Below are 16,343 nucleotides of genomic sequence, written 5' to 3'. Positions count from 1 at the left end.
AATCAAATTCTTGTGGTCAGTAAGGACCACGACTTGATGTTTAGCTCCCTCCAACCAATGTCTCCGCTCCTCAAATGCCCATTTTATGGCTAACAGTTCCCGATTCCCCACATCATTGTTACGTTCGGATGGGGAGAACTTTCGGGAAAAGAAAGCACAGGGATTCATTTTAGATGTTACAGGATATTTATGGGACAAAACAGCTCCTGCACCAATCTCAGAAGCGTCCACCTCTACCTGAAACGGGAGTGAGACATCAGGTTGCCGCAAAACCGGAGCAGAAGTGAACCTTCGCTTCAGCTCCTGAAAGGAAGAAACAGCCTCCGGAGACCAATTCAGCACATCAGCACCCTTCTTAGTCAAATCAGTCAATGGTTTGGCAATACCAGAATAATTAGCTATAAATTTACGATAAAAATTAGCAAAACCCAAAAACTTCTGGAGGGCCTTCAAAGAAGTGGGCTGAACCCAATCATAAATGACCTGTACCTTGGCCGGGTCCATTTCAATAGTTGACGGAGACAAAATAAATCCCAAAAATGAAATCCTCTGTACACCAAAAAGGCATTTTGATCCCTTGACATACAGGGAATTCTCCCTCAAAATCCGGAACACAGTCCGAACATGTTCCACATGAGAGTCCCAATCCTTGGAAAGGATCAAAATATCATCCAGATAGATGATCAAAAATTTATCCACAAAGTCTCAGAAAATATCATTCATGAAGCACTGGAAGACAGAAGGGGCATTAGTGAGCCCAAAAGGCATCACCAGGTACTCAAAATGTCCCTCCGGAGCATTAAACGCCATCTTCCATTCATCCCCATGCTTAATGCAAATAAGATTATACGTCCCCCTGAGGTCAAGCTTGGTAAACCAGCAAGCACCTTTAACTCTGGAGAATAGATCGGAAATCAGGGGTAACGGATACTGATATTTAACAGTAATTTTGTTGAGGGAACGATAGTCAATTCAAGGCCTTAATGAACCATCTTTCTTGGCCACGAAAAAAAACCCAGCACCTAAGGGTGAAGAGGACGGTCTAATATGACCCTTCTCCAACGACTCCTTAATATAGGATCGCATAGCCTCGTGCTCGGGTACAGATAAATTGAAAAGTTGTCCCTTGGGAAATTTACACCCAGGGCTCAGCTCAATTGCACAGTCATAACTCCTATGAGGAGGCAAAGACGCAGACTCATTCTCACTAAATACATCATAAAAATCAGCCAAATAGTCAGGAACATCATGCGACTGGGGAGAGGTGGAGAAAACAGGAGCGTCACTAAGGGCACACCGACAACCCCAACTCACCACCGACACAGATTTCCATTCTAAAACTGGATTATGGATTTGCAACCAGGGAAACCCCAGAACAATGGTATCATGCAAATTATGCAACACCAAAAATCTGCAATTTTCTTGATGGTCTGGGGCGACCCGCATTACCACCTGGGTCCAAAACTGAGGTTTATTCTTCGCCAAAGAAGTAGCATCAATACCCCTCAAAGGGATAGGCGTCCACAGAGGTGTCATAGGAAATCCACAACGTTTAGCAAAATCCAAGTCCATCAGGTTCAGAGCTGCTCCCGAATCCACAAAAGCCTTAGCGGAATATGTGGACAGGGAGCAGGTCAGAGTAATTGCCAGAAGAAACTTAGGTTGAACACCACCCACAGCAAATGTGTGTGCAAAACGTTTCTCTCGTTTAGGGCAGACAGAAATAATATGCGAGGCATCTACACAGAAAAAACACAGCTTATTACACCTTCTGAACTCCTGACGAAACTATATCACATTGCATAGGTTCAGACATTTGTTCAACAGGTGGCAACACCTCTCGTGCAGTTTTGCGTTCACGCAAACGCCGATCAACCTGAATGGCTAATGACATAGAATCGTCAAGACCAGAGGGAACAGGAAATCCCACCATAGTATCTTTTACGGTTTCTGACAAACCCTTCCGAAAGAGAGCTGCCAAGGCACCATCATTCCAGGTAGTAAGGACCACCCACTTTCAGAATTTTTGACAGTACAGCTCTGCAGAATCCTGACCCTGGCTCAATGCCAACAGGGCCTTTTCAGCCTGATCAATAGCATTAGGTTCATCATACAACAACCCCAAGGCTTGAAAAAATGCGTTCACATTAGTTAGAATAGGATCATCAGGTTTCAAAGAAAACGCCCAATCCTGGGGATCGCCGCACAGCAAAGAGATGACAATTTTAACCTGCTGCGCGGAGCTCCCCGATGAGTTAGACTACAAGGCAAAAAATAATTTACAATTATTCTTAAAATTCAAAAATTTAGACCGATCCCCAAAAAACACATCAGGAGTAGGAATCTTTGGTTCAGCAGCATGTGAATGAGCAAGATAGGCGGAAATTCCCCGCACTTCAGCAGTGAGCTGCTCCACACGATCAGACAATTGTTTCATCTCCATTGAAAAAAAAAATTCCCCCTACGGCCTCAGAGACATAGAGGAAAAAATATACACAAAAAAAAATTCTGACTTTTTTTTTTTTTTACAATTCTTTCCTGCTATTGAGTACCCTAAAATCTGCGGTATGGCTGGTGATTCTGTTATGAATGAGTCACCGAAGGAGGAAAAAACAAAAATTCAAGCTAAGTCCAGAATACCGGAGAGGTTGGTAGCTATCGGATTGCAGACCCCTGATCCTATCCACCACAACTAACAGTAGCCGTGGGGGGTTCCTACGGTGCCCTAGACCCCTCGTTCACAGCCGAAGAACTAAATAAGCCTAAAGAAAGAAAGGGGAAATCTAAACTGCCCCAGAGCAGACCCCAAAGCAATAGACAGCCCCCAACATGTATTGTCGGTGAAAAACAGATGAAAACACAAACACAAACGGAAAGACAGGCTGAGAAAATGATGGGGCCCAACTAACTAAATAGGAAAGGACAGAAAAGATGCTGGCTGCAATCCGCAAAAATCCTGCCAAAAATAACGTCCAACATGTCTGATAGAAAAGGCTCTGAAGTCACTAGACTTCAAAATCACTTTATCAGCACTCAGGTATATTCTGAAGACAGAGCAAAGAGATCAACTGATCAGAGACAAAAATGGAGTTCAACCCGTCCCAACCAGGGCAGGCTGAACACAAACACTAAGTCAACAGACAAAATCTCATGGAAAAATAGCAGAGCCAAAAGTTAGCTTTTAGTAGACAAGAACTAAACTGGATGCCAGAGCTCAGAGCAGAAAGGATCACCAGCAACCCTGCTGGGCGTCGGCTGCCTTATATCCACTCAGAGATTCCGGGTGTCCAATCACACTCCGCCTGTTCAGATGACAGGTTCTTCCCATCCCAATCAATTTCACTACCTCTCTTCACCAGCAGAGGGAGTTCAGCAGACATCAACAGTGAAGGGGAAAATGAACTCACAACACAACGGCGCCTTCTATGGTCAGACTCCACACTAGCGACACCGGGCGCGGCGGTTCAGGACCAGGAGCGGAGGCCCTGCTCAATTCTGCATAGATGGTAGGGCCCTCCTTAGCCGGGCTCCTGGAAACACAGGATGCCGCGTGCTGTGGCTGAATGGTAGGGGCCGCTTGCGGAGTCACTGTGGGGTCGGGGAACTCTCACCTTCCCCGGCGCCGTGGCCTCTGTCATGTCATCATGCGGCTCTTCCCGCAGTCTCCGCTCTTCACCCTGCCATCGGGCTGGGCTAGCCTCCAGGCTCAGGAGCTCCGCAGGGAGGCTCTCTGCTGGTAACTTCAGTGGCCTCTCCCGCTGATTCCACACTGGCTCCACTTCTTCACTCAACATCCAGCTGCCTGCCCGTGGCTCTAAGGGGGACGTTTTCTGGCGAAGCTCGACCTCTTGCCGCCATCGCCACACCAGGCGCCCGATGCCTCGACCCCCGCAGCGTCTCATACCGTCTGTTGGGCAGCAGTCGAATGGCGCCAAGCAACCGCAGCCAAGCTTTCCCTCAGTGCCACTCCCTCTGCTGGGTGGGGCGTTGGCAGGCCTCTCCATCCATCTGCCAGGATCCAGTGTATGGGAGCGTCGGCCTCCGGGTACATACCGCTTCCCCATGGGGTACGCTGGAGGGGGTCCCAGTCCATTCTGGACAACTGTAAACACCTGGACCTCGCTTCTGCATTGGAGCAACACCGCCCCGGATCCTCTGCCAGCAGCGCGGGTCCTCCACAGCGTTCCCGATTTGTAATCCCCAGGTGAGTGATTTGTATTCCACAGGCGCTTATAATCCGCACAGAGCAGTCTGAGTCTTTTTCCATCCCTTGGGGCAGGCCTGCCGCAGAAGATGGCGTATTAGCGGCGGCGATCCTGCCGACTATGCCAAGTGTAGGGTTACTGGGCCGGGCTGGGGGGTGGTCTCTCTGGGTACCGCGCAGCAACGTATAGACACAAGATGAGGCAGGTTTCGGGTTCAACAGGTCCAAGTTTATTCTCTCACCGTCCGACTGATGGCCCTCACAGTACACCACAATATCTCCTTCGCGGCCATCCATATCCAGGGCCGCTTCACGCACACCGTACTTTACATTGGGGACATACATGTACGCACCATCCCTTCTTCACTCTTAGATGCTCCTGTCAGATCCATCATCCAGATTTCTCCTGTTACCCTTAGGAAAATAAAAAATTGGGGGCAAAAATATAATTTTTGTGGAAAAAAAATGATTTTTTTATTTTCACGCCCGGGCGTTATAAACTTCTGTGAAGCACTTGGTTCAAAGTGCTCACCACACAGCTAGATAAGTTCTGTGGGGGGGTCTAGTTTCCAAAATGGGGTCACTTGTGGGGAGTTTCAATAGTTTAGATACATCAGGGGCTCTCCAAACGCACATGACACCCGCAGACCATTCCATCAAAGTCTGCATTCCAAAACGTCACTACTTCGCTTCCAAGCCCTGACGTGTGCCCATACTGTAGTTTTCTCCCACATATGATGTATCAGCGTACTTATGACAAATTGGACAACAACTTTTGGGGTCCAATTTCTCCTGGTACCCTTGGGGAAATAAAAAAATGGGGACTAAAAAATCATGTTTGTGGAAAAAATACGATTTTTTTATTTTCACGCCCGGTCGTTATAAACTTCTGTGAAGCACTGGGGGGTTCAAAGTGCTCACCACACATCTAGATAAGTTCCTTAGGGGTCTAGTTTCCAAAATGGGATCACTTGTGGGGGGGGTTTCCACTGTTTAGGTACATCAGGGGCTCTCCAAAAGCAAAATGACATCTGCAGACCATTCCATCAAAGTCTGCATTCCAAAACGTCACTACTTCCCTTCCGAGCCCTGACGTGTGCCCATACAGTAGTTTTCTCCCACATATGGGGTATCAGCGTACTCAGGACAAATTGGACAACAACTTTTGGGGTCCAATTTCTCCTGGTACCCTTGGGAAAATAAAAAAATGGGGACTTAAAGATCATGTTTGTTGAAAAAATACGATTTTTTTATTTTCACGCCGGTCGTTATAAACTTCTGTGAAGCACTGGGGGGTTCAAAGTTCTCACCACTCATCTAGATAAGTTCCTTGGGGGGTCTAGTTTCCAAAATGGTGTCATTTGTGGGGGGTTTCCACTGTTTCGGTACATCAGGGGTTTTCCAATCGCGACATGGTGTCCGATCTCAATTCCAGCCAAAAAAGTCAAATGGCGCTGCTTCCCTTCTGAGCTCTGCCATGCGCCAAAATAGTCGTTTACACCCACATATGGGGTATCAGCGTACTCAGGACAAATTGCACAATAACTTTTAGGGTCCTGTTACCCTTAGGAAAATAAAAATTGGGGGTGAAAAGATCATTTTTTTGGAAAAAATATGATTTTTTAATTGTACAGCTGTATGTTCTAAACTTCTGTGAAGCCCTTGTGGGTTCAAAGTTCTCACCACATATCTAGATAAGTTCCTTGGGGGGTCTAGTTTCCAAAATGGGGTTACTTGTGGGAGGTTTCCACTGTTTAGGTACATCAGGGGCTCTCCAAACGTGACATGGCATCCGATCTGAATTCTAGTCAATTTTGCATTGAAAAAGTCAAACGGCGCTCCTTCCCTTCTGAGCTCTGCCATGCGCCGAAACAGTGATCCCCCACATATCAAGTATCAGCGTACTCAGGACAAACTGCACAATAACTTTTGCAGTCCAACTTCTCCTGTTACCCTTGGTAAAATAAAAATATTTGAACCTGAAGTATTTTTTTTGTGAAAAAAAGTCAAATGTTCATTTTTTTTTTAAATATTCAAAAAATTCCTGTGAAGCACCTGAAGGGTTAATAAACTTCTTGAATGTGGTTTTGAGCACTTTAAGGGGTGCAGTTTTTAGAATGGTGTCACTTTTGGGTGTTTCTTATCATATAGACCCCTCAAAGTGGCTTCAAATGTGATGTGGTCCGTAAAAATTTAATGATGTTGCAAAAATGAGAAATCGCTGGTCAACTTTTAACCCTTATAACTTCCTAACAAAAAAAATGTGGGTTCCAAAATTGTGCTGATGTAAAGTAAACATGTGGGAAATGTTACTTATTAAGTTTTTTGTATGCCGTATCTCTGTGATTTAAGGGCATAAAAATTCAAAGTTGGAAAATTGCGAAATTTTTGCCAAATTTATGTTTTTTTCACAAATAAACACAAGTTATTTGAATGAAATTTTACCACTAACATGAAGTACAATATGTCACGAGAAAAGATTGTCAGAATCACTGGGATCCATGGAAGCGTTTCAGAGTTATTACCTCATAAAGGGACAGAGGTCAGAATTGTAAAAATTGGCCCGGGAGTTAACGTGCAAACCACCCTTGGTAGTGAAGGGGTTAATTTACTTTCTCAGTTCAGACTCCAGTTTTTTATTTATTTATGGAGCCTATGTCATTAATTGTAAAAATTTTAAATTTGTGCATTTTTTGAGAGCCAACATATACCTTAAGATCTCCCGATATTGTTTTTTTCATTGCCTAAATTTTTTTTGGCTATAAATTGTTTTTATTATATAATATATTTATGATATTTGAAAAATAAAATCTATTGTCTACTTTGGTATTTATGCTCTTTTTCTTGCTTTTTTAATTATCTTTGAGCTTATTACCTTTTGTACTGTGGGAATTTTTGTTTTAATACACTTTGTAATCTGTATGTAGTTTTTAATTTTCCCTATTTTTCCTTATATTTGTCTAAATATAAAAAATTAGGTTATTTTGTATACAAATCAAATCCAATTTATTCTTGGCAGATGGCTGTACCAGGAGCTCCGAAAGATATCTCATATCTTCAAATTTTAAAGCAGATGATTGTAGCATTGTACAAGACCCATATGAAGAGCATGCCAACATCTCAGACATGAATCTTTTTAAAGTACAATGTCCTATTTCATCACAGACTGCTAAGCAAAATAGAATTCACAGAAGAAGTGTGGAAAATAAAAAAACTACCACAAGGAAGAAGCCATTTTCATGTTCAGAATGTGAGAAGTGCTTTACACGGAAATCACATCTTGTTACACATGAGAGAATTCACACAGGAGAGAAGCCATTTTCATGTTCAGAATGTGGAAAATGTTTTACAGAGAAATGTCATCTTGTTATTCATGAGAGAATTCACACAGGAGAGAAGCCATTTTCATGTTCAGAATGTGGAAAATGTTATAAAGATAAATCACATCTTGTTATACATCAGAGAAGTCACACAGGAGAGATGCAATTTTCATGTTCAGAATGTGGAAAATGTTTTACAAATAAGTCATCTCTTGTTATACATGAAAGAATTCACACAGGAGAGAAGCAATTTTCATGCTCAGAATGTGAGAAATGTTTTACAAATAAATCAACTCTTGTTATACATGAGAGAATTCACACAGGAGAGAAGCAATTTTCATGCTCAGAATGTGAGAAATGTTTTACAACTAAATCATCTCTTGTTAAACATGAAAGAATTCACACAGGAAAGAAGCCATATTCATGTTCAGAATGTGAGAAATGTTTTACAAGTAAATCATCTCTTGTTAGACATGAGAGAATTCACACAGGAGAGAAGCCATTTTCATGTTCAGAATGTGAGAAATGCTTTACACGGAAATCACATCTTGTTACACATGAGAGAATTCACACAGGAGAGAAGCCATTTTCATGTTCAGAATGTGGAAAATGTTTTACAGAGAAATGTCATCTTGTTATACATGAGAGAATTCACACAGGAGAGAAGCCATTTTCATGTTCAGAATGTGGAAAATGTTATAAAGATAAATCACATCTTGTTATACATCAGAGAAGTCACACAGGAGAAATGCAATTTTCATGTTCAGAATGTGGAAAATGTTTTACAAATAAGTCATCTCTTGTTATACATGAAAGAATTCACACAGGAGAGAAGCAATTTTCATGCTCAGAATGTGAGAAATGTTTTACAAATAAATCATCTCTTGTTATACATGAGAGAATTCACACAGGAGAGAAGCCATTTTCATGTTCAGAATGTGAGAAATGTTTTACAAGTAAATCATCTCTTGTTATACATGAAAGAATTCACACAGGAAAGAAGCCATATTCATGTTCAGAATGTGAGAAATGTTTTACAAATAAATCATCTCTTGATATACATGAGAGAATTCACACAGGAGAGAAGCCATTTTCATGTTCAGAATGTGGGAAATGTTTTACAAATAAATCATCTCTTGTTACCCATGAGGGAATTCACACAGGAGAGAAGCCATTTTCATGCTCAGAATGTGGGAAATGTTTTACAAATAAATTATCTCTTGTTAACCATGAGGGAATTCACACAGGAGAGAAGCCATTTTCATGTTCAGAATGTGGGAAATGTTTTACACGGAAATCATCTCTTGTTACACATGAAAGAATTCACACAGGAGAGAAGCAATTTTCATGTTCAGAATGTGGGAAATGTTTTACAGATAAATCATATCTTGTTATACATGAGAGAATTCACACAGGGGAGAAGCCATTTTCATGTTCAGAATGTGGAAAATGTTTTATAGTGAAATCACATCTTATTAGACATGAGACAATTCACACAGGAGAGAAGCCATTTTCATGTTCAGAATGTGGAAAATGTTTTACAAATAAATCATCTCTTGTTAGACATGAGAGAATTCACACAGGAGAGAAGCCATTTTCATGTTCAGAATGTGGGAAGTATTTTTCAATTAAAACGCGACTTGTTAGACATCAGAGAACTCACATTTTAACCCTTTAGTGATCAAGCCCAATTTTTAAATCTGACATGTGTCACTTTGTGGTGATAACGATGGAATGTCACATATTCCAGTTATTCTGAGAATGCTTTTTTCGGACATATTTACTTTGCTAGTAATGAGCTTAATAAATAAAAATTAGCAATCTTCGAACTTTGAATGTTTAAACCTATAAACTATATACTGTACCTATACTATATATAAAGGTTAATAAATAATATTTACCTTATGTCTTTTCAGTCAGCATAAATTTTCAAACTTTCTTTTATTTTGTTAAAAGTTTAGCAGCAGTTTTTCATTATTTTAGTGCAATGTACAAAACTTACTATTGTAGAGGACCTATTCAGTTTTGAATTGAATTTGATGTGTCTATATATTGGAGATTCTCCTAAAGGGATACCCTCAAAGCATACAGCACAGCTGTCAGAATGTTTGTTAACCTTTCAGGGCCTTCATGAGAAATAATGCAAATCAGAATTTATTGAAAGAAAAATTGTGGGAGTCTCATACAATTTGCGTCTGTGGGGGGATGGCAGCAGTGTGTGCCCATCATAATGTGAAGGGACTATTGAGTTCATCATACTGTGTTGTGGGGATGTGGGGAACACCATCATAATGTGTGGGGCAACCCTCATGCTGTGGGTAACATATTGCGTGAGGGGCAGATTTAGGGGCTATAATAATATTGTATGGAGGGACTGCGATGATCACTATCAACTGTGTGGGTATCACTACCAGTATCATACTGTGTGTAGGTGGCTGTGGGGCTTATATCTACACTAGCTATTGAACCCCTTCTACGCCCGGGTGGTGAGTATTTATATTGGTATATGGTCTCCATCCTGGTTTGTGCTGCTTCCATCCTGCGCCCCCATCCTGTCATATGCTGCTCCCATCCTGTGCCCCCTTTCTGTCATGTGCAGCCCCCATCCTGCACCCTCATCCTGTTTTGTGCGCCTCCATCTTGTTATGTGCTACTCTCTTCCTGTGCCCACATCCTGTCATGTGCTCCTATCCTGCACCCCAAACCTGTCATGTGGTGCTCCCATCCTGCATCCCCATCCTGTCATATGGTGCTCCCATCCTGCGTCCCCATCCTATCATGTGGTGCTCTCATCCTGCATTCCCATCCTGTCATGTGGTGGTCCCATCCTGCATCCCCATCCTGTCATGTGGTGCTCTCATCCTGCATTCCCATCCTGTCATGTGGTGGTCTCATCCTGCATCCCCATCCTGTCATGTGGTGCTCTCATCCTGCGTCCCCATCCTGTCATGTGGTGCTCTCATCATGCGTCCCCATCCTGTCATGTGGTGCTCTCATCCTGCGTCCCCATCCTGTCATGTGGTGGTCTCATCCTGCGTCCCCATCCTGTCATGTGGTGCTCTCATCCTGCGTCCCCATCCTGTCATGCGGTGCTCTCATCCTGCGTTCCCATCCTGTCATGTGGTGCTCTCATCATGCGTCCCCATCCTGTCATGTGGTGCTCTCATCCTGCGTCCCCATCCTGTCATGTGGTGCTCTCATTCTGCGTCCCCATCCTGTCATGTGCTGCTCCCATCCTGTGCCCCCATTCTGTAATGTGCTGCACCCATTCTGCACCCCCATTCTGTCATATGCTGCTCCCATCCTGTGCCCCATTGTCATGTGCTGCTCCCATCCTGCACCCCCATTCTGTAATGTGCTGCGCCCATTCTGCGCCCCCATTCTGTCATGTGCTGCTCCCATCCTACGTCCCCATTCTGTCATGTGGTGCTCTCATCCTGCATCCCCATCCTGCCTGTACGCATGCACCATTTTCGATGGAGGATTCATGTCCCAGCCTCTGGCCTGAAGAGACCCTGCAGCAATACCAAATAGGTAAGTTGCTGTGTCAGAGATCACGGTACGTGTTCAGTGCTTACGCATACCACGATCTCCTGGGCCACAATCCTCATCCCCAGATGCGTAACTCTCTGGGATCCAGACTGCACAGGCGCATTGCACTTTCCCAGTCTATAAAGGCGTTGGACAGAGTGATGCTCCTAGCATTATAATATAGATTTTACGAGACATGGAGCTGTATTAGGACTTTTTCTTTGTGCCTAAAGCTACAGTGTCCATTTTAGGACATGATCATATGTCAAAGTCAAACATCAGAAATTCTCTGATACCTGATACATTCAACCATCAGAATAAGAAAGTTTTTCAGATATCCTCAATACAGTTCTTCAACAATTCATCTCATAAGTAAAGATAAAGAATCCTATTGCTGGCATTTTAGCCAATGGCTGAGTGGTTGAGCTCCTGGCTTATGGAGTAGAAACCTTGATGTTCAAGCCCAGTGAAAGAAAGTTTTGTTTTTTAACTTATGCTTGCCTGGTACACAAACACCAGAGATGCTTCACTTTGATGAGTGAAGAAAGTCACATATCGTATATCAGAATGAAAATGATTTTTCCACTCACTGAGAATTTGCACAGCAGATTTCATAGACAAAGAGAATCAACTATTGGTATCATTTGAGCTAGTAGTACAATGGTAAGTCTGCTGTCTCTGCAGTCCAGATTTTTCTGGGTTCAAATTCCATATTTGAATTTTTATTTTTTTTAATTATGCAGGTTAAGCTCCAATTATATTCCACTTTTAATATCTGACATTCTTATTATCCTCCTGACTTCTAATAAAATAACCTATAGCCTAAGGGTGAAGCATCTGCATCACACATAGTTTTGGTTTCAAATAATAATAACAAAGAAGAATTCCATTTCTCAAACTCAAAGCTCTCTGTTTACAAGGTTACACACGTTACCACTGTGCTATACTTCCAGCCAAGGGTTAACTCTCTGCTATTTGCTTATGTGACTGTCAACGTAAAGATGTTGCTGAACGTTTGCCTTGTGATTTGGATGAATGAGTCTGATACTTGATACTTGACGACTGTCAAACATCAAAATCAGAATGTTTTTCAGATACCCTCAATACAGTGCTTAGAGAAGTTGTCCAGTACTATAACTTTTTTTCATAAATCTTGCTATTATGTGCCACTCAAAACATCTACTGTGTTTATTTTAGCAATATTACCTTTTTTCATTCTATAACATCACATTTTCAGTGCTGGCTCCAGCTCTCATGGGGTTAATCGATAACTTCCTTTCTCCTGACATACTGTGCTCTAATACTACAAGTTCCATGATGCATTGCACTGGCCTGTAAGCCAGAACACCCACTCCAAACACACCCAAACCCCTCCCTCCTCTATCTTATTGTAAGGCCTTGTGCACATGATGCAGATTTGCAGCGGATCCGCAGCGGATTTTACCGCGCAGAAACGTTGCATATCCGCATTGTGATGTACAGTACCATTAAAAGCAATGTAAAAAAAAAAACGCTGTGCAGACGCTGCGGATTTTTCCGCATGGTTTTCCTGCGGTACAAAATCCGCAGCATGTCACTTGTTTTGTGCGGTTTTCTATCTCCCCTGTCACCAAATCCGCAGGGGGGAAACCGCGATGGAAAACCGCAAAAAAACCGCAAGAAAACCGCAGGAAAAATGGAAGGAATCCGCAGGAAAAATGCAGGTCATTTGACCTGCGGATTTCTTCCATTCTGCGTGGAAAAATCCGCAGGGCCAAAAACTCCGTCTGCACATGGCCTAACACATTGCAAGCACCTAGAGCACACACATGCACAAACACAGACATTCTTTTTTAAAAAATAATGAATATGTACCCATGTACATACCTTTAGGGTGTGTGCTCACGTTGCGGATTCTGATGTGGAATTTTCCTCGCAGATTTTGCTAAATCCACAGGTAAAATGACCTGCATTTTACCTGCGGATTTAGTGCAGATTTACTTCACATTTCTGCAGTTTTTGTGCTGATTTCCCCTGCGTTTTGTCACCTGCGGATTTCTATAATGGAAGAGGTGTCAAAATGCTGCGGATCTGCACAAAAGAAGTGACATGCTGCAGTTTTGAATCCGAAGCAAATCTGCACGGAAAAATCCACAGCATGTGCACAGCGTCCTTTTTCTTATATGGCTAAAATGGTACTGTACATCACTTGCAGGTCTGCTGAGGATCCGCAGCAGAATCCGCAACGTGTGCACATACCTATAGTGCCAAAAGCTTTAAGGGTGTGTGCACACGTTGTGGATTCCAGTGCGGATTTTTCTGCACAGAATCTGCATCTCTTGGCAGAAAACACAGGTGCGATTTTGATGCGGTTTTTCATGCGTTTTTTACATGCGGATTTGTATGCGTTTTTGTAAGCTAAATAAAGATATGTTATTTAACAAACCAAAAGAAAGATTTGTGATGTCATTTCTGTCCAACCTCCTCTTTTATATTTGTCCAACCCACACTCCACTACACACATAGATAGATAGATAGATAGATAGATAGATAGATAGATAGATAGATACAGTTAGGTCCATATATATTTGGACAGAGACAACATTTTTCTAATTTTGGTTCTAGACATTACCACAATGAATTTTAAACAAAACAATTCAGATGCAGTTGAAGTTCAGACTTTCAGCTTTCATTTGAGGGTATCCACATTACAATTGGATGAAGGGTTTAGGAGTTTTAGCTCCTTAACATGTGCCACCCTGTTTTTAAAGGGACCAAAAGTAATTGGACAGATTAAATAATTGTAAATAAAATGTTCATTTCTAGTACTTGGTTGAAAACCCTTTGTTGGCAATGACTGCCTGAAGTCCTGAACTCATGGACATCACCAGACGCTGTGTTTCCTCCTTTTTGATGCTCTGCCAGGCCTTCACTGCGGTGGTTTTCAGTTGCTGTTTGTTTGTGGGCCTTTCTGTCTGAAGTTTAGTCTTTAATCCTTCCAGCTTTGTACCAAACCTCATGCTATAGTCCAAAAGAACGAAGGCAGCACTCCAATAGAAAAAATAGCTGCTTGAGAAAGGTCCACATCTTGGACCAAAACGTTGCACATGGGCCAATAAATCACACTTATTTTTTCTATCGGAGTGCTGCCTTCGTTCTTTTTGAAGATAGATAGATAGATAGATAGATAGATAGATAGATAGATATGGGATAGATAGATAGATAGATAGATAGATATGGGATAGATAGATAGATAGATAGATAGATATGGGATAGATAGATAGATAGATAGATAGATAGATAGATAGATAGATAGATAGATAGATAATTGACAAAGACCGTGTTGTGAGGTCGAAATGTTGCACCACTTGGCGCTGGATTAAAGTCCACAATTTTTCCTTGAACTGGAGTGCTGCCTGATTTTTTTCCATTTATATTTTTGCGTTGGACAACCGCATTATGTACAAAAATACTTGGCACTCAAAAATGAAGAAGCAGTGTATTCTTTATGTAGCATTCAGACAAAAATAGACTCATATCGTATGAACATTTTCGGTCCAACAACGGACCTTCAGCAGAAAGGTTTTTTTTTTTGCTTCTTTTGGTAGAAAACTATAATTTACAGAAAGAGTAAACAAACGGGAACAAAACAAAAAATTTTGTCAGAAGCTGCAACGGACATATGCTTCTAATACAATTGCATTAAAAAAGTCAAATGTCAAAAGAATAATCTATAGTGAATGATGGTGACCGCAGAAATTCATTCCATCAGTGTAGAAGAAGCTCTCAGAGTTGATCTGTGTCATATTTGAAGGTGAAAACATTGTTAAGGAAAGCAGGTCTCAATACTGGGAAAAAAACTTGGAGCAAAGCCCAAGACTACAGTGAAAATTGAAATCAATACAATTATACATATAAAAGGATATCTATGTGCTCCCGCAGTGTTCATCAGTACGAGAGAGATGCCTATAGTGACATAAATGAATATCTGAAAGAGATATACCTGCAAAAGATACAGATAGGGTAATAGATATCCTAAGGTGGTAGCAAAGTCTATGCTGCTGAAAATAAGAGAAAATTATGCAGATGAATGGTACACCGAAAACCAGAGGTTGAATCATTGGCATAAGTGTGTGGAGTAGTGAATTATTGAGATGGATACCTGGTATTATATAGAGGCTGGAGCACGAGTCTATCTGGTTGAAGTTGGATTAATGTGACTAAATGAGAAAATAATGAGAGAAAATTCAAAAGAGTGTTCCATGGGGCTGGATATTGCATAGAACATCTGATCAGCAGCCAAAGAGGCATAGCAGCATTATCACTATATACGAGTACCTGGATAAAGCAGCTCTGTATGTTGTATGCTCTGTATGTTGTAAGCTCTGTATGTTGTATGTGTGGCGCCCCCGAGGCTCAGTTGCCACAGAGGTACTACACCTCCTCCTGAGGTGTGGTACCCCACCATCCAGGTAAGGTGGGAACTCCTGACCATGCTCCAACACTCGCACCCCACACAACAGAGTAGTTCAGCAAAGCCACATTGCGGCTCCTTGCTTAGAGTGTAACAGAGCACCTTTGGTGGCTCCCTGCTTGGAACACTAAACGTGCTGGGAGGTGGGTGGAGTTTAGAATACATAAAAGAGCGGGAAGGTTTAGGATTACAGGTCAGTCAGTCAGATGGGGAGTCTGAGGAAGGAAGCCACTCGGAGAGGAGTGGGGATCCCTGGAAGAGGAATGGAGGAAGGTGTGCTGCAGCTGCCTCAGTGATCTGAGCCAGCTGGCACGGGAAAGGAAAGAAGGAGAAAGACATTGAACTGAAACCTGATCTTCTATAGGAAAGAGAGATTAGTACGGAACGAAGGCATAAAAGGGAACAGAGAGGACGTGGGTTAGAGGAAGAACCCTGCCTAGAAGTTCTAAGCGCAAGGCCGGGGCCCAGTCCCCGAGGATGTATGGACACTAATGGTCCTGCAGCAGACACCGGTGGAGTAGTGGGCTGTAAATGCACTACTCCCATCTAAGACTTGGGGGCACAACAGCAACATTGATAGTGAGCCGAGACTCAGGAGTAAGGAGTCCCCGAAGCAGGCTACAGCTGTCTGCTGTACAAGTGGAGTTCTTGGGAACATCTGTCAGGAGGAACTCCAGTGTAACTCAGTACTAGGAGATCTTCACCCTTAAAGGCGCTATAAGAGGAGACGTTCAGAAAGGTACATGTTGGCGGAGTGTTGGAAGGGAGCATTCCATCTTGCCTGGAGGTTGACTGAGTCCCTGACCTGGAGGACACGGCACGGAGGCAGGCACCT

The 16,343-nt window shown here is 42.5% G+C and overlaps 1 protein-coding gene across 1 annotated transcript in view; it reads left to right on the top strand.

The window, feature by feature from the left end:
- The window catches only part of LOC141047837 (uncharacterized), an 81,757-nt gene extending 72,368 nt beyond the window's left edge, over positions 1-9,389 (top strand). Inside the window, exon 3 of the mRNA XM_073543159.1 lies at positions 7,224-9,389. Coding sequence (XP_073399260.1) covers positions 7,224-9,202 — 1,979 coding nt within the window. The 3' untranslated portion in view covers positions 9,203-9,389. The remainder of the gene's footprint in view (positions 1-7,223) is intronic.
- The last annotated feature ends 6,954 nt before the right edge of the window (positions 9,390-16,343 follow it).

Source organism: Dendrobates tinctorius, unplaced genomic scaffold (assembly GCF_039654945.1).
Source record: "Dendrobates tinctorius isolate UK_male_01 unplaced genomic scaffold, ASM3965494v1 ptg000129l, whole genome shotgun sequence".
Classification (NCBI taxonomy): Eukaryota; Metazoa; Chordata; class Amphibia; order Anura; family Dendrobatidae; genus Dendrobates; species Dendrobates tinctorius.
This window is presented reverse-complemented; position numbering and strand designations above follow the sequence as displayed.